Raw genomic sequence first — 27,915 nt, 5'->3', positions numbered from 1 at the left:
TCTTAGAATGTGTTCTGTAAATATTTTTATCTGTACAGTTACTCTTAGTGAAATGGAGCTTATACTAATTGTCCAGAACTCTGAAGGCAAATGACATCATTTGCCAAGTTACTGTCTGCCAGCTGAGCAGGCTTTAAAGACATGTACTTCTTATTCAGGTAATAACTTCTGGATTTTTCTGTTGTAATCTTGATCCAGAGCTGTTTCTCTCATATTCTTAGAATTTTAATCCTGTATACTCTTTTCTGGATCTCAGTTTTAACTGCTTGCAGTTTCTATCTTGTTCTGTGTATCTATGTTTTTTCAACAAATTTCAGCTGATTCTTTTGGCAGTCTGCTCATCGCAGATCCTTGTTCTGTGTACTGAAGGAGTGTGGCAGCATCTGTGCTGTGGCAGCCTGTGCAGAGAGGCACCTAATGAAGTTTGCATATGTGTCCTCGGTTCTGTAACATCTAAATGATGAGTTTTGACTTTGCTTTATTCATAATGTTTCATTCTCTGTACTTCTGTCATATTTTTGTAATATTTAGTTTATAATGCAGTATTACACTGATACCCTTTTGTTTTTTAAGCTGGGTTAGAAAACTTAGATTAGTTGCTTCTTGAACTACTTGAATAACTGAAACTAGTGTATCTGTCTGCCCATTTTTTCTTCCCCCATCTTCTATTCTCTCTCTTCCCCTCCACCTTGTCTCTTTTTGTCTCCTTCCCTCCAAATTAGCATGTAGCCAAATGCCGTGCCTCCACTAGTATCAGAGAAATAGTACAGCTAAGCAGCTGGGTTTCAAACTCTGAGACAAAGGGCATTTGACAATTTCTTGCTTATTTTTTTGAGTTTTCTCTAACACTTTCCCCCTCTAGCCAGTATGTGCTGCTGTCAGGATTTTTTCTTAATGTCATCATCTTATAGTTAATGTGCTTCAGTATATGAGAATTTTCATTTATCCACTTTATCCACTTATCCACATTCCCTGGACTAATTTTTTTCTGCATATTCTTCCTTGGCTGAGAGGCTGAGCTGCTAGGGTCCAGACAGAGCTGGCAGGCCTGTTGCCTCCGCTGCCATTCTGCTACATCATTGGGTTTCATTCTGTTTGGGGGCTTCTTTCTCAGATTTTTGTTGTTCTTGTTTTCTCTATGGCTCTAGTTTTTCTGTGGGTACGTGTGGTTTTGGTTTTTTTTTGTTGGGTTTTTGTAATGTCTGCCTTGCATTCTTTTATTGAGGTTCCCCCTCCTTTTGCAGCTCTTTGTTTCCTGTAATGTGCATTTTTAAACTACTTTAGACAGGTGTGCTTCCTTGGCCATTGTTTTATGGCCTGTGCTCCCATAGGAATGAATTTATGAATTGCATTCAGTAATTGGCAATGCAAAAGCAAAGAATGGAATTGTAGAATCGTAGCTAGTAAAAGACTGCAGACCAGGCAGTAAATGGTAGTTACTCTGAAGACATAGGGAAAGAGACTAGAGCATTGCGTTAAGGCTAGGATCACTAGGATCCTTTTCAATGATTTGGATTTCTCTTCTTTCGTGCTTATTATTGACTCTTAATGCTTGCCATAAACCTTACTGCAGCAGAGGAAAGGGCAAGAAAAATTATTATAGCATTCCTCTGGTTTCTATGTTACCTTTTAATGAGATTTGTGGATGTGTGAACATTTTCGTCAAAATATTATCTGGACCTCAGGGTGGGTGAGTAAGTAGAAAGTGGCAAGAAGCTAGCATGTTATAAACAAGCTGCTTTGCCTTGTGTTATCATTAGCTTATATTGGAATAGTTATAAAAAGATCAAACTCTTACAAATTCCGCAAGTAATGGTTTCTTTTTTCTTTTTTTCTGTCTTTTTATACTAGATATTGAAACAAGTTGTTTAGAAGAAAAAAGTAAGAGGGATCATTTTACCCAACTGGTATTAGCCTGTTTGGTAAGTTGCACTTAAAGTCTTCTGGTAAAAGTATATGCCAAAACCTGACAAGAAAAATCAGAGAGGTTTTGTTTGTTTGTTTTTGTGGAAAAAACCTATTAGACTATTTGAACAAATTCCCAAATAATTTAGAAAAGCATGTTCAAAGCGTTGTGGTGGAGTAATATAGTTTACTTGTCCCTTGAATTCTTTAAAGAGTTCTGAGAGAACTTAAAATTTTCCCCATCGGTTCAACAGAAGTTTGGCTTCTGAAGTACGTTTTGAGTTAGAGGAGGTTGCATAAAGAAGTCCGCCTTTAGAAGTGGCATTCCTAGCCACATGGAATGAGCCTGATTTGTAGGAAAAATCAGTATATGAAAACAAGGCTTTCTATCCCAGAATATGGGAGAGAATGGGTATAAGCTTTGTAAATACACAGTTCTTGGTAGTAATATCCCTAGATGCTATGTATTATTAGGCTCTAGGGCTTGTTTCTTCAAGGTGCTCTTGTATATAAAATCTACCACTGTAAAATTCCATTTTCAGTTAAATAGTTTCTCGGTTTTGTCCACTTCTATGTTTGAAGCAGAATGCAGTTAGTATCATGGTGTATCATGATATTTGAACCTTTTTTGTAGTCAGAACACATACGTCGCCTAAAGTAATAATTGAATAGCTTTAGGTCCTTGCAATTGACAAATTTGATGTGTGTTTTTGGTGTTCTTTAGTACCTTGTATCTGACACTGTCCTGAAGGAGCGTTTAGATCCAGAGACGCTGGAGTCGTTAGGACTTATCAAGCAGTCCCAACAGTTCAATCAGAAATCTGTTAAAATAAAGACAAAGCTATTGTAAGTTTTGGGACGGGGGTTGTTCGGGCAGTGGTAATTAGTCTGGTAACAATGTTTACTAACAATGTGTAATGTTTCTTTTAATGAAATACTTGATTTTCTTTAGGAAATGTGTTTTGTTGCACTTAAACTTGTCATTGACAGAACCACCTCGTTAGCCCTCTTAGTTTTCAAACTCATGAGAAATGTAAAATCTTTTTTTAAGGTCTCCTATTGCTATGGCTTTTGCTACAGCAATTACATATGCGCGGGTTAAATACACTTTCCAAATTCACATGTCAAATAAATTTAAGTAAGAAAATCAGTTATTGCTGTTGCATCAGTTAAGCACAGGGATTTGCTTTCATAAATAAGCAAATGTAGTTACATTAGTTTTGGCAACACAGGATATATTTTTGTAGTGAACATTTTGTTTTTGTCTCTGCATCCAATGTTTCAGCCTCAATCTCAAAGAACACAACTTGAAACTAGAATAGGTCCTTAAACTACAGAGCAGTTCTGCAGCGTGGCGTGTAAGATCAAGCTTTACTGTTAAGTATAAGCATAATCTTGCTTTGAAATGGTCTGTGTTTGAAATAAAAGAGGGGCTGGATTTGTTTGGAGAATGCTTGCTACCTTGTAGGTATTCATTGTACTGCGTTCTGTAATTCTTGCAATAGCTCAAGTAAATTAAGTTCCTAAAAATATGTTCAAATCTAGCATTTTGTATAATAGATCTGATATTGATAAGAGCATAAATAAGCTTCACTGTGGACCTGTGTTACAACAGTGTTCAATTTCTGTTTATTTGCAGTTACAAGCAACAGAAGTTTAATTTGTTAAGAGAGGAGAATGAAGGTTATGCAAAGCTCATTGCAGAACTGGGGCAAGACTTATCTGGAAATATCACTAGTGATTTAATTCTTGAAAATATCAAGTCTTTAATAGGTAAGGAATTTATTGAAGGAATATGGGCACTGGTTTTCCTACATGGTCTTACGACTACAGAGGATGGATTTAGACTACTGTTTGAGGTTGTTTGCATGGTATGTTATTTGATCCACAGACATGTAGCGTGATAGTAACATGTATTAGTAGATCACCTTGGATAGAATTGTGACATTTGGAAGTTCCTGTTTCTGTGGCAAAATTAATTTTGGGAATGCTGTGTAGTTAAACTTCAGAGCATGGATTTATGGTACAGCCTCAAATACGCATGCTGTGATTTTCATTCATTTCAGCAGTATTTTTTGAGTATGCACTTGTCATCTCTTAGAAGGCAGATTGGAGTGTAACAAAGTAATGCTTTTTGCTATTTCAAGGTACTCAGTTCAATGCATGAGTATTTTAGTCTTAAAGAAGCTGAACAAGTGATTCCTTATAAAGAGAAATGAGACGTAGCAAATGTTCTTTCTTTATCTATTTCTGTTTGTGATATGTCCATACTTCTAAGGTGAGTCTTGGTGAGAGTGTCATAAAGTGCAAAATACATTAAAAACAGGAAATATCTGTGATTCCCCATGCTTTACACTCCCTTTCTGAATAAAGAGTTTTGTACAGTATATTGATGTTTGCACCAGTACCTTTTCCATATGGTGCCAGTGCAGTAATGGTCAAAAGACTATGCTGCTATTTTATAGAAGGTAATTTTCCCTCTGCCACAGAATTTTGCCTGAGGCTGTCAAAACCCTACAATAAATAATGCTACTTCTTTTGGAAGAGAGCTAGAAGATGGCTTCCCTAATTACTAGAGTAAAAAATACACACTCAGTTTGAAGAATTTTATAAGAAAATTTTCTGTCCTCTGGAATTTTAGGAATTGCAAATAGACCTCCTATAAACTGAGTCTTTTAAAGTACTGACTTGCAGTAGGTCCTGGTGTAGCAGAAATTGCTTTTGGGAAGGAAAGACTGATGCAATTATGTAGCTGCATAGTGTATCTGCCTGGATAACACTTCTCATGGCGCAATGAAGAAAATGGTCTAGATGTGGATTCTTTTGATATAAGTAATATTTCTGTTTCAAGTATGTCTTCTGGAGTTTTGGTGGGAAAGCTTATATAGTAAAATACAGGTATGATTACAACACTGGCTTACCTGAACTATATCCTTACTCTTGCTCTCCTCAGAATAAATAAACTCTTCTCCCTAATGTTGGCAATAATACTGAATTGTCAGGGCAGTACCACCAGGTGGATCAGGGTCTAGCTCAAACCAGGACAATTTTTGGGGTGTAAAAGAATTTCTAGTGGGCTGATTTCTGTGACTGCGTGAATATGTGAGCCAGCGCAAGGGGAGAGGAAGCAGCCCATGCCTTTTTCTGGCACTGTGGTATTAGTGAGGTTGGGTTTTTAATTATTAAATGTTTGTCTTAAGATGGTACTTTCCAGTTTTTCTGTAATCTGAATTGAAAGTCCTCTGACATATCTTTACCTAGCTTAATATTCATCATAAATAAAAATGATGCTGTATTTATGGGTGGTCCAGATTATTTTGCTGTAGATAAATCCAGGCTTAATTTTAACTGAAAAGAATTAACTTCAAAAACTAATACATTTGTGGTTTTAGTAACAGAATGAAGATGAAAAGTTGCAATGTTAAGCTTCTCTACTCTGTTCTTCTCCACTAGGATGTTTTAACCTTGATCCTAACAGAGTTTTGGATATTATCCTAGAAGTCTATGAGTGCAGGCCTGAGTATGACGACTTCTTTGTACCACTGATAGAGTCTTACATGTACATGTGTGAACCTCAAACTCTATGCCATATCCTTGGATTCAAATTCAAATTTTATCAGGTAGTGTATTTCCATTCTTAATTTTTTGTTTTGGTGATTGGTTGTACTCAGTGTTGAACTGCAGTCAGTGATAACAGATTTCTGCTGCAGATTTCTTTTACACAGAAATTAATTTCTAAGTTGTCAAATTCCAGTATTGAAAGCAATAATTTCATGTTTTGAGTGGAAGTCTGTAATATATTCAAGACAGCTGAAAACAATCTTAATATCTACCCTTTGAACTTGTATGGTTATATAAGGACTGGCATTAACGAAGATATTGTACCTTATAAACACAAGGCTTGTCCCCAGGAGTGAAGACAAGGAATCACTGATGTTTGATAAAATATTCACCTTTTTTTTTTTTTTTAAATCTGTGGTTAGGAGTTGCATGCAACCACCATAAGGTGTGAAGATAGTTGAAAGTGTTTGTTTCTGAAAACTCTGATTGTGTATCACAGTTAAGTCTAGTGGCTTTGAAGTAATAGCAGTTAAATAACATGATAACAAGAACTGTGGGTAATATGTTTCATCTGAACTTTGCGTAGTTTCTTCTCCATTTCATGACCTTCTGCAGTGGTCTGATTGCCTCTTTTCTTAAATTTGCAATCTTCTTTTTAGGATCCAAGTGGTGAGACACCTTCCTCCTTATACAGAGTTGCTGCTGTCCTGTTGCAACATAATCTCATAGATTTGGAAGATCTTTATGTTCATGTAAGTGGCACTGCTACTCTGTCAAATGCCAGAATGACGAAAACTGAAAAAAGAAAGCCAGATATTTTACCCTATCCCTAGAGTTTCAGGTTCAGGACAAGCTGTTTAATACCTATATATGTAGATGTTTAATGTCTTTTAAAATTTCCAGCACTTTCTAATGCTGCATATTCAAATAAGCATGTACTGAAATATGAATGCTGATATACTTCCTTTGAATTATCTGTGTAGCAGACTGTTTACCTCCTGCCTGCATAGGCTAGGAGGTAAATAGGTCTGATCAGGAGATAGGTGGTAAATGCCTGAGTAACCTTCCATAAGAACTAGACACTTGGAGTGTTTTGCTTTACAGGATCAATTTTTGAAAAAAGTGGTAGGACAATCAGCTCCTCACATTTTTCATTTAGTTTAATAGCAGGATTTTTTTAAACTGTTACATATTCCTGAGTAGGCCTCTCATTCCATCTACAAGAATTTGCTAGGTTGAAAGAGAAAAATGGAGTTACATGTTCAGATATAATCAGAGAGACTTATCCTCTCCAGTCTGATAGTCTTATCAACTGACCAACATACCAATTTGGCAGATGGTAAATAGAATGTTACCATTATCAAAATAATTTTACATTATACATGAATTTTTAATTTCAGAATATCCATAGATATTTTAAGACTTTCAACTCTTCCACTGAAATCAAGGAAATGAGCTCTATTTACAGCTATGGAAATTTTAGAATGCCTGCCATTAATTTGTGGCAGTTAATAGCATTAGTCACTATCTGACTTGTCACTAACTGTCTCTGGCTTTGCAGGAGTATTTTTGGCTAAAGATGGGTCGGGTGGAGCAAGAGTAGGGGTGCATGTCTCAGATAATTGGTGTGGAGAGAGGAATGCGTGGTAATAATGCTAGTTTTTTAAGGAATGTTTGTAAGCTTACGAAACAAATGCTCAGGCTCAGGATTACAGTGGCCTGTCCAATCTCAACTCAGACCTGTATAGGTGTGGGCATGTTTTCTGACAGTCTCACAGCTAGAATGGCCCCTGTGTTCATTTACACGGTTCACCGTCGTCATGTTGATTCTCAGTTTCACTTTTAATCTACTTTCATTCCAGAATATCTCTGCCAGTCTCTCTGGCTGTCTTCGCTTGTTTGGGATGGCATTTCTTTCGTCTTTTCAGTTCAGGTTTAATTTGCTATGGGAGGTTCAAGAAAATAATTAGTGTGTAGGTGTTGAGTGTTAAGTGGTATATATTGTGCAGCTCCTATACAATAGTATCTGTCAGGATTATCATTCATATCAAAAATGTTCTCCCCACTTCTGCCTCCCTTCCCCTTCCAAGCCTGTAAGAACTGTTTTCTATTTGTGTATACATATGTGCAGCCATATATATTGTGTATTTCATCATGAAGGTACGATTTACCCCTTGAAATTCTCCACTAGGTATTTCTTGGTGAATCTTAGTAGGTTTCCTGTGTTTTCAAATGAGAAAAGTGTAGCTCTTGAAACCTTTTACCTTTCAAAGTGGGATTCTTTCTTCCCTTAATTTCTATGAAATTGAGGAATTCTAGTATCTTCTCTGAAGAAGGTGATGCTTAGCCTTTCTTCCCAAACTGACAGTAGAAGGAGGAGAAGAAACAGTAAAAATCTTCCCTTGTTAAAAACAGTATAAGAAAAGATTGCTGTTTCAAAGAGGTCATGATTCTACAGTGAGTTTTGATTCCTTATTTGCAGTCAAGGTTTGAGTGTGATTTTTAGGAATCAAATTGAAGTTTGGCTTTGCCAGAAAAAGAGCATTTCTTTTTGTGTCGCAACTTGGCCTTTTAATTTTTGAGTGTAGGGTTATATTCCTCACCCTGATTTGTTCTCAAGTACAAGACTCTGCTGAGGTTTTATCATACTGGGTATCTCTTAATGGAAGATGGTTTTCAAGGAACAGGTTTTACATGTGTTTAACCCGCATTGCTGATAGACAGGAAATTTGGTAAACTTTAGGTGGTATTCTTTTAAAATAAAATGCAGTCAAAATGTGTGTCTAAGTAGGTTTTCCTTGGTAATGAAAGTTTTTTTTCCTTTAGGTGAGCAAGTGAAAATTCATGGTTTTGAATATTCACTTTGTTTTAAGGCACCGAATTTTGTAGATGTTATCATCGAGCATGTCCGTAATTGTCACCATATAGCTACAGCTGAATGGTAAATTGGGGATGGGAGGGGGAGCTTAAAGAGCTAATGGTTGTGAAGAAGTGGAACAGTATTATTCTCATGAGTCCTTAATTTCGGAATAGTCTGTTAATAGTGTAATTCCTCATTGGGATGTTGGTAGCAAGGAAAAGAGTCTTTCAGGGACTAAGTTTATCTGATTAGTAACGAGGAAGGACAAACTTCTGCTTTGACCTTGAGTGATCAAAAGTGGCAGTAGGTCACTCTAATTTTCAGAGATAATGCTTGTTCTGTTTCTTTAGCTTCTTCCAGGGGATAATGCCATCATTGAGGAACACAAGCGAGAGATAGTGGAAGCTAAGCAAATTGTCAGGAAACTTACAATGGTCGTCTTATCCTCTGAAAAGACTGAGGAAAAGGAGAAGGAAAAAGAAAAAGAGGAGGAGAAAACCGAAAAGGTGTGTGTCTGAATAGTTTCTGAGGAAATTACTTTACATTATTTTAAACATAATTGTTACGAAAATATTTTCATATTTACTTGAAACATAGACAGGTACGTAGTTCTTGGAAGGCTTGAGTCGATTCTCTGATTGTACTTCCATTATATGGAATTTGCAAATATGCATGGTTTGGGGTTTGTTGTGAACTTCTTTAGGTTTAATGTCCTTGGTTCAATGGCTGATTATTTTTTAACTCCCTTTGTGTTGTGTCAGCTCTACTAAGTATGTCCCAGCATGCATAATGTCAGTCTTTACAACTGTGTTTTCTAGGACCTCTGATAGTATAATTCTAGTTGATTTCTGAAAAATAGGGATGTTAGAGTTTATTCCTTATTTCTCTCAATCAAGAATTGGGATGGATGTGAAGAATTGTCATATTTATGAATGCTGGTATAATTCTCCTGCATTGTAGAAAAAGGTTTTAACTGAATATTTTTAATTGTAAATTCCACTGTAACTGTTTTCCATTAAATCTGTATCTTTGTATGTGTAAACGTATACTCTTTATTTAAGGTGGCATTGTCATGCATTGTTCATGTTGTCCTAGGTCTGTTTTGCTTCAGTGTGTCCAAGCCTTACTTCAAAACCAGAATTATTTAATCTCTTAGCAGCCTTTCTGTTGTCATCTTCATTTCAGTGTCGAAGGACCACTCAAACATCTTATTTAAAACAAAAAAAAGTAAAAAGCTTGATATTTGCATTTTATAAGTGGTGTACTGGAGAGGGAGGATGGGTCCGTCAGTCTTGACAGTTTCTGTTCTTAATTTTCTGTATCTTCCTGGATTCACTGTGTCACTCTAGTTCGTCTACTTATTCCTGTTTGTACCCCACTTGATTCTGTACCTCTCTGACCTTCCTTCCTCCTACCATTTTTCTTGCCTACCTTGAAAAATCTAATGTCGTTGTCTTCCCTCAGGCAGCTGATACAGTCACTGCTTTCTGCCTCTCAACTGCAGCCACATCTGCTGCTTAAACTAGTTTCTTTCACTAGCTTTGTTTCTGACCTCCCTGCCACTCATTATTTCAATATCCCTTTTGATTATACCACATTGCTTTGGTCCACCTTCTCTGCAGTCAGATGAGGCTGCCTGGTGTTCTCTGAAGGGTGCGTGTCGCCATGTTCTGATGGAAAACTAAACTCTTGATGGGACATGGGGAGTGTATATGTTGCAAGTCATGTCAGAAGAATTACGACAGCTTTCATGACTAAGCTTTAGAATTAACAACTAGGGAATTTTAAGCTCTGGCAGAAACTGCAACATTTTTCTGAAGGATTACAATGACAAATAACAAAGTCTGAGCCTGTGCGACGGGAAGATGGAGAGTTGTACTTAAAAACAATTTCTGTGATTCTGCACACTGTTGTGCAATGCATATTCTTTCTTGAAAAGCTTGTTTCTGTGTTAGTATTTTGTATGTGATTAGCTCTGCACTTCATAGCAATTAGTAGAGTAACTCCATGTGAAAGCTGTTGACAGTCTAAATTCGAATACTTTGTATCCAGTGTACAATTTTAACATAGAATTTTCAACACAGTATTTTGGAATAAATGCCTGGATAAGGAAAATGGTGTTTCCCTTTAAATCCACAAAGTGCATATTTTGTGTGGTTAAACTTTATTATTGTCTCATGTGTCTAGAAATGCATTGTCTACTTTTGTCTTCTAAGATGCATCTGGCATAACCAAATACTAGGGGGATGTTTGAGAGGTCACAGAACACGGCAGATTTGACAGCAATTCCAGAGTGACTCTTATCTGTGCCATGCATTCATTTGCTTTTGGAAAGCATGTTTCAGAAGAGCTTGCTTACCTAAAATAAAAATGCTTCAAGGCATGATATTAATTTTCAACTATTTCCTCTTATGCCTGTATTGCAAAATGGGATATTGCCAAAACTTCCTGTAGACTTGCACTTAAAGCTAGACTCCCCTAGAGTAGATGCTAATGTGAAACTTACGATACAGGCAAACTAAGAGACAGGTAAAGGTTTTGGGTTTGGTTTAGTGTTGTGTGTTTTTGGTTTGTTTGTGGTGTTTTTTTTTATAATCTGATTTTGCAAGAGAAATTAGTGCTTTTAAATCCAGAACACAGAATGCAAAGGATTCTTAAATGCTTGCATTGTTCTTAAAATGTCACGTAAAGAAATAAGCTGCAATAGTTTGCGACATTTTGAAAAATACGTCTGACATACATCTGATCAACTTTATAAACTTCTGTTTTGAACTTTATTTTTACATTTGTTCTTTGATCCAGATGATAGATTCTACATGGACTGGTTTATTATTGCATTTGAAGTGTGCTTGTTGTCTAAATGTCTAGCTAAATTTTATTTTACGTTTTTTTTATTACATAGTTGAAATACTAGGGTTTTTCTCTAGCTGTGGATTACAGCTGCATACTGCTTAAGGAGAAATATTAAGACGACTTCATAAATACAGTTTTTCATTGTTTGTTATCTTGCAGCCTCCTGATAATCAAAAGCTTGGTTTATTGGAAGCCTTATTAAAAATTGGTGATTGGCAGCACGCACAGAGTATTATGGATCAGATGCCTCCATTTTATGCTACTTCACACAAGCCTATTGCAATTGCCCTTTGCCAGCTTGTGCATGTGACAATTGAACCTCTGTACCGCAGGTAAAGTGAGAAGTAGAATTCTTTTGCTACTGGGGAAAAATACTACTTAGTTGTAAGCATGAATTCACTATACACCTAACTATTGATATTTTTCTAAAATTCTTACTTCCGTTTCATGTGAAATTCTGCACATCTTATTTTTCAGAGTTGGTGTACCTAAGGGAGCTAAAGGGTCACCAATTTCTTCTTTGCCAAATAAGAGAGCACCAAAACAAGCAGACAGCTTTGAGGACTTGAGAAAGGAAGTGTTTAACATGCTTTGTTACCTTGGTCCTCATCTCTCCCATGATCCCATTTTATTTGCAAAAGTGGTGCGTCTTGGAAAAGCATTTATGAAAGAGGTTGGTATGACAGAACAGCTTGTCAAAACTTGAAAACACCAATTCCTCTGTTGTCAAAAATAGTCAAATAAATTTTTTATTATTTGAATATATACACAATTAGTAAGACTTGAGCAAGGATGAATTTGGAGTATCTGATCAACTTTAGGCACTTCAGGTTTATAGCCAGGAATATTTAGTTATAACTAATTTCTAATTATGGTCTTTGTCTTTTAAAACATTATCTGTGTATGGATATTTTTTTAAAAATGGACATATGATACTAATTGCATGGAAGCTTTTCCATTATTACATTATTAGAGTGACACTGGCGAACAATAACCTAATATATGTCCAATACTTAAAATAGTACTTTCTATTCCACCCGTTGGGTTACTTGGGAAGTGGGGGGTTTTGCATCTTTTTAATTTGTGGGGTGTTCCCCTGTTCTGCCAGTTAAAATGGAGCTATTCTTGAACTTGTCAGTGACAAATCTCTGGATGCCACTAAGGATGAGTTCAATGTGGAGATCTAAAACACCCTCTAAAGCATCAAGTCAGCAACTTGAGAAATAAAATGGCGTCTTGAGACTTGTTGTTGTCTTTTGACCATATCTTTACCAGGTATATCGTGAAAGATTGGTAATATGACCTGTTTTAAAAGGCTACAAGGTACATTTATATTCTGAACTCTCTTGGAAAGTACTCAGTAGCTCAGACTGGGACTAGTGATTTCTTTTGCTACTTTTCTGGCAACTTGCTATTTGACTACCAGTTTTTGTTTTATTTTTCAAGTCAACAGTAGAGAGTTTAATTTTTTTTTAAGTAGCAGCACAGAGAGGCTTTGGAATTAGTAGGTTTTGAAATATTTTTGAAAATAATATAATTAATATAATTACAATATAATTATATTATAATTATTATTAAAACAAACAATCCCCAAACTTAAAGATTATTTATTTTTGTTACCTAGCTTTTTATTTTAATTTACAACAGAAAGTTGGAGAGGTTGGTTGATCTCAATGGTAGTGGAGGAGAGATTTTCAGTTTTGTAACTTTTTTCTTACAAGTATTTTTTAATTTGAACTACAAGTAACAAATATTGGAATGTTCAAAATTTGTGTACCACCTGAGGGGAGGCTTTCATGTCCAGCTGTACTTGACGATGCAGAGCTAACAACACAGGTAGCTCTTGGAATTAAAGATCTTTTTGTCTAACTTAACAGATTTTTGGCAAGAGAGGTTGCTCTCATCAGGTTCCAAGATGCAACGGTAGGGTGACAGAAGCTACACTAAGTTTGGGTTCCAAGTAGTCTCTGCAAAAATCATGGAAACTTAAAGCATTTCCATCTTCCCCTACTTCTGTATCTTTGCAGGAGGTATTTCTCAGCATCATCTTATCCAGAATGACAAGATTTCCCAGTGGTTAATACTCTTGCTTTATAGCGTGCTTGTGGCTTGATGGCCTGTGAGAAGTCCAATATCAGAGTGATATGCTATGTTGCACTGACAACGCAGTTAATTTGGAAATTATAATTTCAAGGGAGTAATTTATTTCACTGCTGTCAGCAGCTTATTAGGAATGCTTTGCAATTAAGTTCCAGTACTGAAGGTTTGTGAGAAAGGCCTTGTTTCTGTGGATACCTACAGTAGAATGGAGATTTCTTGTTACAGGAATCTGTCGTGCAGTTTTACTGTAAATATGTAGAAGTTTAACGTGTTTCTCACAAGAATGAGCAACATCTTAGCTATTTGCTCTAGGTTGGAACTATGAAGAAATTCGTCAGTGACAGAGTGGTTAAGGTAACATAGGGAAAGTTATTCTTAATGCACTATTGCTATCAGCATGTCCTAGTTATGAAACTACATTTAACACACAGTAGAAATACTTATAATTGGAGGTGATTTTGACTGAAAGTTAACCCATACAGTAGTTTAAAAGGTAGACTACTAACGTTGCACTGCAGTTTTCATGCTCAGGTGTACCTGTACAATAATTGTGCACTTACTGGTGTGATAGCTTAATATGCTTTTCATGGTGAGTGGAACAAGAAGAGAGAAAAGAAAGTAATTTAATAATGAAGACTAAAAGCTTAAGAAGGTATTATTGTGAGAGAAAGATGGGGAAAATAATCTGTGGTTGTTGATAATTGGGTTGGAAGTCCTGGGTGCTTTTAGGTAGAAGGTGAATGCTTAGGGCATTTTTTTTTCCCCCTTCTCTCCAGTAAGAAAGTTCGATATTTCATATATAATAGTAAGTTTCCTTGATATCTTAGTTAATGCCTCTTTTTGAACAAAAGTATACAAAGCCCCTATATATGCAGGCAATGCATTTCACCTATGCATTTGAATTTCTCTTCAAAAACATTTTAATGCCCATAGATCTGGAAAATCGTCCTTCAGGTTTACGCTTTTGCTGATGTAGCCTTGTTCTGAAACTGTAACTGTTATGTAAATTATGCTACAATTAACATGATTGTCTTTATTATAGTTTCAGTCTGATGGAAGCAAACAAGAAGATAAAGAGAAAATGGTGAGTATATTTTTGGAGGAAGGTGTTTTTATGTGAGATTGTAATTGAGACCAAAGTTTTAGTAACTGTACAACTCTTCTTTCTCTGTAGAGTTTTATGCTTTAACAAATGTACATTACAGCCTTGTCTTGATTTTTATAGGCAAGTTTGAGCCAGTCACAGGTTTGGGGGTTTTTTATATGCCTGTCCTCCTGTTTTTTTTTTTTTTTTCCCCTCCTCTCTCCTGCATTCCTCATACCTAATATTTTAGTTTTAGTCCTGAGCATTCTACTTTGTATTTGCTCAGAATCAGCTGGAGTACTTCCAGCTATTTATTCTCTAAATACACTTTTCATGGTGGCACCTTGTATCTTAAAGCAATTACTTGGGAAAAGCGTAGAGAAAAAGAGAAATTGAAGCAGGGGAGGTGTTTAATAGTACAATGGCTATTTTTTCTTTATTGGCTAATTTATTTCTTTCTACATTTTCTAATTTATTGAATTATCAAGATGGGTCACAATGAAACCCAAGTGTCCAGTTGAGAGCTAATTTAAAATACAAGTTGTTCTTTTTTTTTTTCTTAAATCAACAGGAGAGTTTTCAATATGAAGTTTGCACACTTGTCAGTATTACTTCATTACTATTTATTACTCCTGTTTCCCACTTGTCATGATTTCCAGAGTTCTGAGTCACTACAGAGAAAATTAGCCGCTTCTGGTTTTTTTGGGGGTGTGGTGTGTGTTTGTGGGTGGGGTTTTTTTAATTGGTGTGGTGTGTGTGGTTTTTTTTTCCCTGCTATCATTATTCTAACAGCTCAATGGCAAAGAGAAATGTTTAAGAAAGGGTGAGGATAGGATGCCGATAACATGGAAACTGGTACTCTGCCACGGGAACAGGTATAACGCCTTCGGGTTTTTAATCTGGAATGTTGAAAGTTGAAGTAGTGGCAAGGAATACCTTAATATGTTGAAAGCAGTTGCCAAAATCTGTTTTTTTCCGGGTTGCTCTTTGAGTAAGCCCACAGTATATCCATTTTTAATGACTTATCTGATTTGAAAATACAAGTGCCACTTGCTGAAAACTTCAGCAGCTTTGTTCAAATATCTTACATAGGCACAAATTACGCGTTAGTAGACTGATAAAATACAAGTTTGCCACAAGATTAAGACTTCCTAAACAAAACCAAACAAATCTAAAAGGGACTGAAAAATATCTACCATCATAAATCTTTTATTAGATAATTTATGGGCCATATATACTGTCAACATTCTATTTGCCTATCTGCACAGCATACATTGCATTGCTTCTGATGGACTTGCTTGATAGTTACCTCAAGGTTTGTTGTTTGTTTGTTTTTTTTTTTTCTTTATCTCAGGAGATACTGTTTAGCTGTTTGTTGAGTATTACCGACCAAGTCTTGCTTCCCTCTCTCTCTCTGATGGACTGCAATGCATGCATGTCTGAAGAATTATGGGGGATGTTCAAAACTTTTCCATACCAGTACCGGTAAGTAGAATAACTTGTTTCCATTCATTGGAAGTGGTCTTTTGAATTGTCAGTACTAAAAATAGTTTTCCTTTATAATCTTTCAAGGTACCGTCTTTATGGGCAATGGAAGAATGAAACATACAATAGTCACCCACTTCTAGTGAAAGTTAAAGCTCAGACCATAGACCGAGCCAAATATATCATGAAGTAAGTTGTCTAATTCCATAAACGATTATCAACTGTGATACAATGTATTGCATGTCACCAACTGAAGAAAAAGAACTCGACAAATACATTCTATTTCTAATGACTCAATAATTTCACTGATAATCCTTGTTCATGAAGTATATCCTGTACTGTGATTAAAACTGTCAAATAAGAGAATACAGACAAATTTGTCACCAAGAAGGGTATTTCATCTGTTAAAAAATGTCCCATTAAATTATTTAAAACCTCTTCCATGGGTATGCTCTTGTTTGATAAATTGCTTTGCTTATGCAAATTGCAGAGTGCAATGTATTTTCTCCAGGTGTGGAGACTCCTTAATGTGAAGTGTCTCAAAAATCTTGTCACAATTTCTCTGGCTTTGCAAGTAGGGCAGTAAGTTGGATTGAATGGAATGACTCATTCTCATCTTCTAGTGGGCTCACAGCAATTTCAGATTTACCTCACACGTCTCCAACACCATTGTCAGGGATTTGGGTTTTCCATTTGTTGTTGCCAAAAGCAAACACATGGTTTTAGAGCATGGATAATTAGAACCTTTCTACATAGGCAAGACAGAATAATTGTTACTGGGTAAAAGACTTTGGACTTGCAGCTGTGAAAGCTAGAAACAATGATTTTGATTCTCTTCTGACTTGCTGCATGGCTAGCATAGACCATCAAACTTCACGTCCCTTCTCTTGTACGGTGGATTTCCGTTGTGCGGACGAGCCATGCTGCTGTCAGTTGTTGAGATTGCTATGTGTACGATTTACTTGTGTGCGTGGACTTCAGGTTTCATGTTAAGCTCATATCTTCAGTAGAGAATGCTGTGGAAGTGTAGCACAGTGAAATTAATATTGCTTTTCAATTAACCGATTGCAACAAATGCAAAATGACTGATCTGTGGCTAAATGAAATTTAATAGCATCACGTGCTATTTTTATATGTGGTATTGGTCCCACTGACAGCTTCTGAAAGCACAGAACTAGAATACAGTCCATAGTAGTACAGGGACAACTGGTTTGTTTGCACTGTCTGCACATTAGAGGATTATAAATTTCAGATTCCCAGAGGGGTAATATTTCTATGCTTAGATTTCTTAAAAACACGGCTGCTAGTGAGAACTTAATCTCTGCAACTAATAAATGCTTTTCTTCACTGTAACTAACTTGTTATTTTAATATTCTTTTAGCTTGTCTATTGCAATCAAATATGTTCTATTTTACAGGCGTTTAACTAAGGAAAATGTGAAACCCTCTGGAAGACAAATTGGGAAGCTCAGCCACAGCAATCCTACAATTTTATTTGATTACGTATGTAGTTACATGTATTTGAATACTGTTTCATCCTAACAATATTAAAGTATGGGAAGGGACCTGCTGTCTTAGTGAGAAAGCAGTTCTAATTTCATTATTTCTTACTTTGGATGCAAATTTAAAAATACAGTAATTTGCTAGTAGTGCACAAGTCTGAGATATTAAATATGACAACAGCTCTTGAATAACCAAGACTGTACAGAAAATTACATCCACTTATTTATAGGATTGAAGTATTTAATTTGAGATAGCCAAGGTGGGTCTCAGATGTACAGGGATGTGCTGATCGGGTTATGCAGAATGCAAATTTAAGAAAACACAAAGCCTTGAAGTCTGAAATACACCTAGGAAGTTGGGGAGGATTTTTAAGATTACTTGGTGCTACAGAATGCTTGCAAGATGTAAAAGTATGTTGATGGACCTCTACCTTATTCACAAATGTGACCTGTGATTATTGATCTACCAGTTTTTAGATTTTACTGGAAGAAATTAATACTGCTGTAGACACGTGTGCACACGTCCTGTACTAGAGAGAACATTCTTAAATTGGATTAATACAGTTTACTCGTATTCTTTAATGACTTAGGTTCTTTTTTTTAAGTCTTTTGTAAGTAGCAACAGAAACTTAGTGCTAAGCTTTAGGATTCTTAAGAAATCTTAGAAAAATAGTGAAATGTTCTCATGATTTTATTTTCTGATAATTGATAACATGTAAAAACAATTCACTAAAAAATGTCTCTGATATCACTAAGGTATTAGATAAATTAATGAGATCACATGTTACTTTGAAAGTAGTTTAGGGCATTCTGAAAAATTAATTTCAAAGGTTGTTTCATGTAGGTTTTTAAATCAAAACCATTGAACAATGCTTGTCTTATTATGTGAAAGATAAGAAATACTGTTCCTGTTTAGCTGAACGTCTTTTGTAACTTTCAGATTTTATCACAAATACAAAAATATGATAACTTAATAACTCCGGTGGTTGATTCACTGAAATACCTCACTTCGCTGAACTATGATGTCTTGGCATGTATCCTTTTATGTAAATCAATACATCCAGTTACTGATAAGTTGCAGTTGTAGCCAGATTAAATCTGTTGTCTGTGACTAAATATTATCTTCTGTTGTTTTCTATTCTTAGTGCTTTTTGCTGGCAATTTTAGTGATTTTTATAAATACTTTTGCACTCTTAGTGGGTTACAGAACCCTCTCTATTTGTTCTTTCACACTATGAAAATTATACTTTATTTTTAAGGGGTTTTTTACTACTTTCACTCTCTCCTTGAAGGCATAGTTGTCCTGTAAATAGCAAAGTGAATACTGCTTTTTAAGTTACTGGGTTTTTTCATTATTTTATTTTTTTAGTTCCATAACTACGTTAGTGAATCCCCTATGTCCTGCTTGCTATACTTGCATATCATGTCCATATATTACAAACTATGGAGCTTGAAAAACAGGTGTGTGTAACTCTTGTCTTTACAAATTGAGGCGGAACTTTCTCTTTAACGCCACTAAAGACTGTATCATTGAAGCTCTGGCAAACCCCGAGAAAGAGAGAATGAAGCATGATGACACAACAATCTCAAGCTGGCTGCAGAGTTAGTATTCTTGTTTTATTTATTACATTAATATTTAAAATACTTCACCTTCCCTATGATCTACCATACAACTGATCATTATGATGAATATTTCACTTGGATGTACAGGCTAATTTTTTAAACAAAACAGATTGCTGGTAAGTTTAATCAGTAGGAAAATATTTGGGGTTTTTTGTATTACAAAAACACATATATTGCTGACTTTTCGCATGTACTTCATTAATGCTTATTTAATGATCAGTGTCTCAGGTGGTGCAGTCACAGCTGTTTCTCCTTGTTTTAGGTCTGGCTAGCTTTTGTGGTGCAGTTTTCCGAAAATACCCAATTGAACTTGCTGGTCTACTTCAATATGTAGCCAACCAACTGAAAGCTGGGAAAAGGTAAGTCTTGCACAACTGATCTTTATGAAGTTAATTTTTATATTGTGTTTTTTGGGTGTTTGATACATGGGTGCTCAATGTAGTAGTTATTCTAGTAGTGGTAAAACTCCGTAATACTAGGAAGGTTGAGAAAATTAAATAGCAGAAAGAATAATATCCTCTTTAGTACATTATTTTTCCTCTTATTGTATAGCTGTGACATATTATTTTTGAAGTACTGATTTTTCATCTGTAACTTATCTTAATACAGTTTTCTTAATGACTAACCAGACAGAGGAAAAAAACCTGCTGGTCTGTAATGTTCTCATAGAAATTGTTGTATGTTATTTAAAAAATAACTATCTGTGGTATAAAAGGGTGTGACTATTACAGTTTCAGTTGTTTGTTTGGTTTTTTTTTTCTCACAATGTATTCTCTGTAGGGATGAATGTCTCTTAATGTTTTAGTATTATTTTTAATACTTTGTTCAATTTATTTAATGGCAGTTGAATTGCTTCTTGATACGTCAATATTAATCATAACTCAAATTTTTTAACCAAGGTTTGCAATTAGAACCTTCCTTTTCCTTTTGCCCTTCCATTGTCATCATCACTTAGTATTATATTTTCATTTATTTAATTTTAATGTGTTATTTTTATCACATAGGTGAGTATCAACTTTTTCTATTATGAACCCCCATATGCTTACTGAAAGACAGCTTACCAATGGAGATAACAGAGCGTGTTATTTTAGGGTATTTATGTTGAGAAATTTAGTTTCTTCCCTTCCCTGCAACGTAGACACTCAGTCTCATGTGCTCCCCTGTCCCCAATTTGTTTTGTATTGTGATGGTGGTACAATCACATTGCGCTACAGAGGAATGGTAAGTAATGTTTCTTGTCTTTCCCCAGAAGTAAGTATAAAGACTTTAAGTATTTAGAAAAAAAAAAATTTTTAACGTTCAGCTTAGTATTTGGGATCGTAGAAATAAAATGGATTTACCACTGTGACTAGTTCCATAGGACTGGGGTATTCAAGTATTTGAATTGGAGAGTATGCTGGTATTGCATAGTTCCTAGGCAAAAAACATACGGTTGGAACAGCAAACAAAAATATAACCAATATGAATTACTTAAATATAAAACTTTGGTTTGGAGGGCATGGGTCAACCTTACAAGTAGGTTACACAAATTTCTGAAGTTACTAGAAATATTGCTGATTTGAATGATCGTGATACAATTTACTATACTTCTGTTGAGGAGAAGTCATTGCTTTTATAGAAGTCAGAGCAGGAAGTAAAGCCTAGTCTCTGGACAGGATGATTATTGGATTGTGTTGTATGTTCTGCGTTTTAAGTGAAAAATGTTTTCAGTGTTCCAAATAACCTTTCCAGACTAATTTTGCCAGTAAATTTCTAAGGCTGTGTACTATTCTAGGAATTTGTAATAAAATTTAACATACTCCATGTTCATGAAACAACTGTATATATACAGTACGAAGCACGTAAAACAACAAAATGGAGAAATAAGCTTTATGATTAATTTGTTAATACTTAGAAGTTAATAGCACCACACTTACTATTAGTTTCAAAAACAAGGAAATTTTTCTGAAGAGGTTCTGAAATCCAGCTGTTGAATGCCTGCGCTGCTTTTAAGTACTTTTTTCGTGCAATGAAGAAATCCTTGTGCGCTCAGCGTACTAGTTCTTCTTCAAAAACTAAAATGTTATTTGTTTTAACGTGAATCATAGTGTTGCTTTGTACTCTGTATTGAATGTCACAGCTTCCATTTCTTAAACAAATTTTCTTGTTTTTACTCCACTTTTCTGTTTTCTGTGCAGCTTTGATTTGCTTATTTTAAAAGAGGTAGTACAGAAAATGGCAGGGATAGAAATTACAGAAGAAATGACAATGGAACAATTGGAAGCCATGACTGGTGGAGAACAACTAAAAGCTGAGGTGCGTTCCTGTTAAGTTTAATTAATAATAGCTATTGCTTATTAACGGTGTTTCTAAAGGCTCTGATTCGTGAACTCTGGCAGCATAGCTGAGGGAGGTTTTACTGCTTTCATCAGAGAGCTTCATTGAACTTACAAGCATTGCAGACAGGCAGCCACGACAATGAGACTTAATTGTTGTGCTTTACAGCATCTCATATTAACAAAGCAGCCTTCATTATCCAGTGTTATATGACAGGCCTGCAACTTATAGCAGTCAGTGAGCTTGGACATTGTGCAGTCCTGCTGCTTTTGCCCTGCTCTGGGGCTAGCAGCTAAAGCTGTTGCAACTTTGACATCAAGACCTAGCTGAGCCTGACCTAGGCTCAACTCTCTAGGGAGTTGAATAGCAGTAATTGGAACTAGAAACTGAAATTCCTGTACTGAACAGAGGAGAGACTTTGAGCAGATCACAGCAGACCTAGGTCTAAACTACAGTGTTGTGATGCCTGATCTGAAATGCCACTCTGCTTACTGTGTGAAAGACTAATTAATAGAATGCAAGACTAGTTAGTTTCTGAGTCTTATGTACCTACATTGCAGTGCAGGATCCAGAGGATCGTGTTTTACTGATGGACAAGGAACTGTATTAATGTTAATTCATCATTGTTTCTGCACTCAGAAGCACACATGGTTTTCATTCCATGGATTCCAAACTTGGGTGCTCTTTCTGTACTATGCAGGGTGGATACTTCGGCCAAATCAGGAATACAAAAAAATCTTCTCAGAGGTTGAAAGATGCATTATTGGACCATGATCTTGCCCTTCCACTGTGCCTGCTTATGGCTCAACAGAGAAATGGTGTGATCTTTCAAGAGGGAGGGGAAAAACATCTGAAGCTGGTGGGAAAACTGTATGATCAGGCAAGTAAAAACACTTGTATTTAAAAGAACCCCTCCTTTTCTTTGGTAACTACTAGTATATCAGCACAGTATGTAAGGCTTCAGCACATAAATAAGGATGTATAAGAATTCAGCACAATGAATGTGAATATATAAGATTTTCAAAATCAGTTGCAGTGATCTCATTAAAATATATGGGTGTATTAAATATATTGACAAGTGACTTCTGAGTGAAAGATTAAAACATCCTTTGTCATAAAAAGCTAAGTTCTTAAGTCAGATGTTATTTTCTTCTGATCTTACTTTGTTAGAGGAACTTTCTTCTTTCTTTAAAGCAGCTTGAGTTCTTTTGCTGCCTTAGGCAGTAGGAACTATTTAAATTTCATTCTGATAGAACATAATGCTCTTACAGTTCTGCTCTTACAGTTCTGCTGGCTTTTGTTAGATTTTTTTCTTTTTGTTAAATGTGCAGCTAGAGTTGAGTCAGTGTTGAGTGACAGAAGTATGTGGCATGGAAAAATCTCTTCCCCCATGAGAAAAATCTTGCTGTAATATGTGTTGTTAACTTTATATGATTGGGGGGGGGGGGGGGGGAGCAGCAAGCTTTCAAGCTCTCCGTAACTTCACTTTTGAACAAAATAATACTGTTTGCTAACTTTTTATCTTTCACATGTAGTGCCATGACACCCTGGTACAATTTGGTGGGTTTTTAGCATCCAATCTAAGCACAGAGGATTACATTAAGCGAGTGCCTTCTATTGATGTTCTCTGTAATGAATTTCACACACCTCATGATGCTGCATTTTTCCTCTCAAGACCCATGTATGCACACCATATTTCAGTAAGTAGAACTCTTCTGTTTGCCTTTTAGTGCTGCTATATTACATGTTATCAATATATGTGTTATGTTCCTGGTAGCTTAAGCTTGCTAAATAAAACTTGCAGAAGCTGTATGAGGAGAGGTAGAAGGAGAAGCTGTGAACTGCAACAGGTTATCCTTTATCTTCATGGAAAATATGGCCCATGTGTCAGCTTTCACACAACTGACAGAAGTTGTAGCTAATGAAGTCATCTCCTCTGATGTGGGAGTTCTCTCCCTCCCCCTTCCCCGCAATGTATAAGTTTCTCTGTGGATGTTACATATGGATTTTTTTCTGTGGAGGAGAATGTTGCAGCTGCCAAAAGGTGTGGTATCTCAGGAAGTGTCAGAAATAAACTTGTTCCCGCATCTAAGATGTTAAAATACCGAGAGCAGTTTTTACTTGGTGTAGTATAATGTGTTACTATAACAACAGGTAGCAGCATCTGTGAAGAAAGGTAAATCCATCCAATATGGGTGAATACTAAAAGTTCTGTATGATGATCTTCAGTGCTTTATGTACATAAATGACACTTCATGTGTGTAAAAGCTTCTTATATAGAAAGGTTTTTGAGAACTTAAATTACATTGTGTACAAAGATTACAAATTCTTCGTTTCATTTTTTTTTTTAATCCACAGTCAAAGTATGATGAACTAAAAAAAGCTGAGAAGGGAAATAAACAGCAGCACAAAGTTCACAAATACATTACATCGTGTGAGCTGGTGATGGCTCCTGTCCATGATGCTGTGATTTCTCTGCACCTTCCCAAGGTTTGGGATGACATCAGTCCTCAGTTTTATGCTACGTTCTGGTCTTTGACAATGTATGACCTTGCCGTCCCACATAGTAGCTATGACAGAGAAGTCAATAAACTTAAAGTCCAGATGAAAGCCATAGATGACAATCAGGAAATGGTATGTTTATATAATTATGGTCCTCTTTACACTTTCTAACCTTGAAAGATTTTTTTTCTGTTGCGATATCTTATATTAAGGTCACTTAGGTCTTCTTAGGTTTTGTCAGCTGATTCATTCATTCTGGCTTGTCACATTCACGTAATTTGGATTGACTCTATTTTTTATAATTCCCGCATTAAAAGTACCAGTGACTTCACTAAGTGAAAATTACTGGAAAACCTCTGTTTCAGAAAGCAATCTTTGACACCTATACCTGCAGTTCAACCCTTTGCTTTTGTCTTAACTTCAGTCAGCCAGTGTTCATAAAATCAGTTGGTTACTAGAGCAGACCATTATTTAGTGAAATAGAAAGCTGTTCAAGTATTCTTTAGCATGATTAGGAATTTAATTGCTCAATCTATAGCAAGTGTTAGTATAACACTAAGTAAGTTGCATTGACACTTTATAGCCTCCAAATAAAAAGAAAAAAGAAAAAGAACGTTGCACAGCTCTTCAGGACAAGCTCCTTGAAGAGGAGAAGAAGCAGTTGGAGCATGTGCAGCGGGTTCTACAGAGGCTGAAACTAGAGAAGGATAACTGGCTTCTGGCAAGTAAGTGTGTGTAGGGGAAACACTCTGTATGTTTCTGTAGTCATCACTGTCCCCAGAGCTAAAAGTTGAGCTTGCACTAATACTCTTCATGTTGATTTAAAATTTGTTCTCTTTCTGTGTTGAGGTCTGTTAGCAAGGTAAACTTTTAATGAGAATGTAATGTGTCTTTGCAAATGCCGAGTAGTTGGTATTCAGGGAGATGTTCTGTTTGTTTCTTGCAATGTCAAGACCTTTTGAATATTGCGCTAATTTAGAAAATAAATAAGGGATTGACCAATTCAGTGGAAAGTTGTAATTGCAAGATGGCTTGCACTTATTCACTGCAGTTAGAATGCTGCTAAGGTAGGATAATTGCTACATTGCAAGAAATAGGCATGTAAACTCTCAGTGAGTGGTATGAGTTAACTTACTTTGAGTCCTGTGATTAGGAGCAATATGCCAGTATTTGGGCGGTAACATAAACTCTGTTCAAACGACAAGATAGTATTGTGCCAGCCTAACAGCACCACGAAATAAAACAGCATGCAAATGTTTCATATGGCAGATATGCAGGAGGCAGAACAAACTTTTCTCTGTAATGTTTCATATTGATTGTGAACTCTGCTAGTATGGTTAATCTGAAATGTTTTTTTCTGGTCAGTTTTCTTCTCTGGAAGAACTTTGTTTTAAGTCGAAGTAGTTGTTCGCCTGTCCCAAGGAGCCTAGCATAATCCAGTGGAAAAGCGTTTTATTGTCCGACTCATGTAAGATACACCCAACTGATTCAATGAAGAAACATTGACAGTTAAATCAAGAAACTTTATTCCCTATAAATATTTAATGTATTGCCACAGACAGCTAATTAGCTACGTGAAATTACTGGTTGAAAAATTACTACCTGACTGAAGCTTGGTCTAGAGCCCACTGATAAATTTGTTTGTTTAAGGAAGCACCCAAAAGTGTGTAGGAAACTGTTTGTGTAGGTATGATCTGTATATAAACATGTACTCTTAATAATACAGGCATTTGTGTGGTACAGGGAGTAGCTTAATGTTGGCTTTTGAGTGCTCAGACTTCAGCTGCAAAAAGTTTCCCAGCATTACATCCGGAGACAAACTTAACTTTTTCAGCAATTTCCCCATTGAAAGAAATTATCTGTAATTGTGTTATATGTGGAAATTGAACAGCGCATCCACTGTAGTAGTATTTTTTTTTAAATTATTACTTTTTAAAAAAAAAGACTCTCTAGATACTTTTGATAGAGTGCTTATATCATTAAGAGTAGGTTAATTTTTGGCAGAATAAACAGACTGATCATTTTAACAATTGGAAACTAGCTATTCTGACTGGCTTTACACTTTTGAAGTAAAACTTACACACTTGGTTAATCTATGAGCTGTGATTCCCTTGGGTTTTTTTTAGTGTCAAAGGCTTGTTATAACCTTTGAGGGGTAGATACTGAAATTAAATAAAATCAAGATAAAATTTTTAGTTAAGTAAAAGCTGACAGTCCTTTCTTGAACAAACTTTATTCCATGAGCATCACAGAATTGAAGCAAGTAAATCCTGGGTCTTATGGCTTGGGCCCTGTAGCCTGTGCAAGAATCCCAGTGCAGAAACACCAGCTGCCCTCCTGATGATTGTGACTGTTCTTCCTCTGAAGGCATCCCTTTGCATTCTTGAGTTCAGTGCTTTCATCCACATTTGTTTTCTTCCTAACTTCCTTTTGTGCTGTACATACCTCCCAACTTGTTTTTATGCTCCTTGTTAACTGGGCAAGGCCTGCCACGGGACCAGTTTGGGTATGTGTTTGGCTGTTGTGTTGACCAACCAGTGGCTGGTCATACGGAACAGGTAACTGTTGAGCGTACAATGCAGTGTGCAGTTCTGCACTCAGTGGTAGAATGAAACCTCCACAAAATGTGTGTGTATTGGGATGGTGGTTTACCAAAGACTGTTCCTCTATTTAAATTCCTATAATTGTTTCGTTGATTGGAAAAATCATTGTGAAGGGATTGTATACAGCCAGCATGTTCTTCCATTTCTAAGGAAACCAAGCTGAAAGTCAGCCCCATCTAGAAAGAATACAAGTATTCTAGAGAAATAGCAGAAGGTGTTCCTTTCACTGATAGGCAGAATATGAGCAGTTGGATAAGTTTGCCAAAGTTTTTTTCTGAGCCCATTTCCCTCCCCGCATTGTGTAATAGAAGAAATTTCCCAATAAAAAATAAAGATTTGCTACAACCACCCTCCTGCCCTCCCTCCCATCCTCAAAGTTACGCTTATTTTGACTTTTTCTGAGCAGTGCCAAAGATAGTCTGGAATACAAGTGGCCTAATGTACAAACTCAAGAACATGGATGTGTGATACAGAACTTCTTGGGAAGAAAGTAGTTGAGTGTTAGCCCATTAACTTTCTTCTTTTTCTTTTTTCTCTCAACTTCTTTGTTTTTGAAGAGTCTACCAAAAATGAGACTATCACAAAGTTTTTGCAGTTATGTATATTTCCTCGATGCATTTTTTCGGCAATCGATGCAGTTTATTGTGCTCACTTTGTAGAACTGGTGCATCAGCAGAAAACACCCAACTTTTCCACGCTTCTCTGCTATGACAGAGTAAGTAGCTAGAACTGTGCGTGTGTATGTACTTTATTATTATGGGCATGCAAAACTAATATCCCACCTCCTTCCAAAAGAGGTAAACAAATTAACTACCTATGTTTAATTCTAGAATCTGTGACAATCAAAGTTCCATTTTGTACTTCAGATTGTACAAACCAAGTTTTCCTAGAGCTTCCTAGTGTTTATTTTAAAGAAGTTTTAGTTTTGGCTTATGCTGCTAATGAGACTAGAGTTTCAGAGTGAGGCCATTGCCAGTCATAGGAGTTGCTTTCAGGTTTTGCAGCCTTCCAGTGGTCTGGATTTCTACAGCCGCCTCTACCCCTCCATTTTAGCTGTGTGCTCCCTACTGCTCTGGTATCAACTCCCTTATACTTGCCCCCCCACAAGCAGTGTCCGTAGGACCCTTCTGACCCTGGCAAATGGCACCATAGACAGTGGACTAACTTGTCTCAGTGCTGAGGTGTGGGAAGGGACTCCCATGGAGTACTTTTGATACCAGTAGCAGCCTGACTTTCTGGGTCAAAGAGGAGGCATTTGTTCACACCGCTGTCACTGTTCATATAGCCATTCTTTTCCTCCTGTGGAGGAAAAAGGTGGAGAACATAGAAGAATCTTGCAGTATCCGTTCAGCTCCAACAGTACCAGCTGACTGTACTGCTCTGGAGTGTCAGAACCATTCTGCCACTTACTGCTGTAAGGAGTCAGATTATTAAGTTAGTGCATCATCTGTACAGTTATAACAGATTTGACTATGAGCTTTGATTAAAAGGATGTGTATGGGGCTGTATTGTAAAAAATTAT

At 36.3% G+C, this 27,915-nt stretch overlaps 1 protein-coding gene across 2 annotated transcripts in view; it reads left to right on the top strand.

Annotated features, from left to right (window-relative positions):
* The window catches only part of THOC2 (THO complex subunit 2), a 55,818-nt gene that overhangs the window by 11,679 nt on the left and 16,224 nt on the right, over positions 1–27,915 (top strand). Inside the window, exons 5-26 of one of the 2 annotated variants that reach the window (XM_064463297.1) lie at positions 1,852–1,922; positions 2,630–2,751; positions 3,545–3,678; positions 5,359–5,525; positions 6,126–6,218; positions 8,677–8,832; positions 11,339–11,511; positions 11,657–11,852; positions 13,592–13,633; positions 14,322–14,363; positions 15,718–15,848; positions 15,936–16,037; positions 17,266–17,350; positions 18,290–18,383; positions 18,871–18,951; positions 19,235–19,331; positions 21,150–21,267; positions 21,989–22,168; positions 22,824–22,988; positions 23,647–23,922; positions 24,374–24,515; positions 26,951–27,108. In XM_064463297.1, coding sequence (XP_064319367.1) covers positions 1,852–1,922; positions 2,630–2,751; positions 3,545–3,678; positions 5,359–5,525; positions 6,126–6,218; positions 8,677–8,832; positions 11,339–11,511; positions 11,657–11,852; positions 13,592–13,633; positions 14,322–14,363; positions 15,718–15,848; positions 15,936–16,037; positions 17,266–17,350; positions 18,290–18,383; positions 18,871–18,951; positions 19,235–19,331; positions 21,150–21,267; positions 21,989–22,168; positions 22,824–22,988; positions 23,647–23,922; positions 24,374–24,515; positions 26,951–27,108 — 2,825 coding nt within the window. The remainder of the gene's footprint in view (positions 1–1,851; positions 1,923–2,629; positions 2,752–3,544; positions 3,679–5,358; positions 5,526–6,125; positions 6,219–8,676; positions 8,833–11,338; positions 11,512–11,656; positions 11,853–13,591; positions 13,634–14,321; positions 14,364–15,717; positions 15,849–15,935; positions 16,038–17,265; positions 17,351–18,289; positions 18,384–18,870; positions 18,952–19,234; positions 19,332–21,149; positions 21,268–21,988; positions 22,169–22,823; positions 22,989–23,646; positions 23,923–24,373; positions 24,516–26,950; positions 27,109–27,915) is intronic. The other variant, XM_064463298.1, reaches the window with a different exon arrangement.

This window comes from Phalacrocorax carbo, chromosome 11 (assembly GCF_963921805.1).
Source record: "Phalacrocorax carbo chromosome 11, bPhaCar2.1, whole genome shotgun sequence".
Classification (NCBI taxonomy): Eukaryota; Metazoa; Chordata; class Aves; order Suliformes; family Phalacrocoracidae; genus Phalacrocorax; species Phalacrocorax carbo.
Note: the sequence above shows the minus strand (reverse complement) of the source record. Positions and strands in the feature narration are given on the sequence as shown.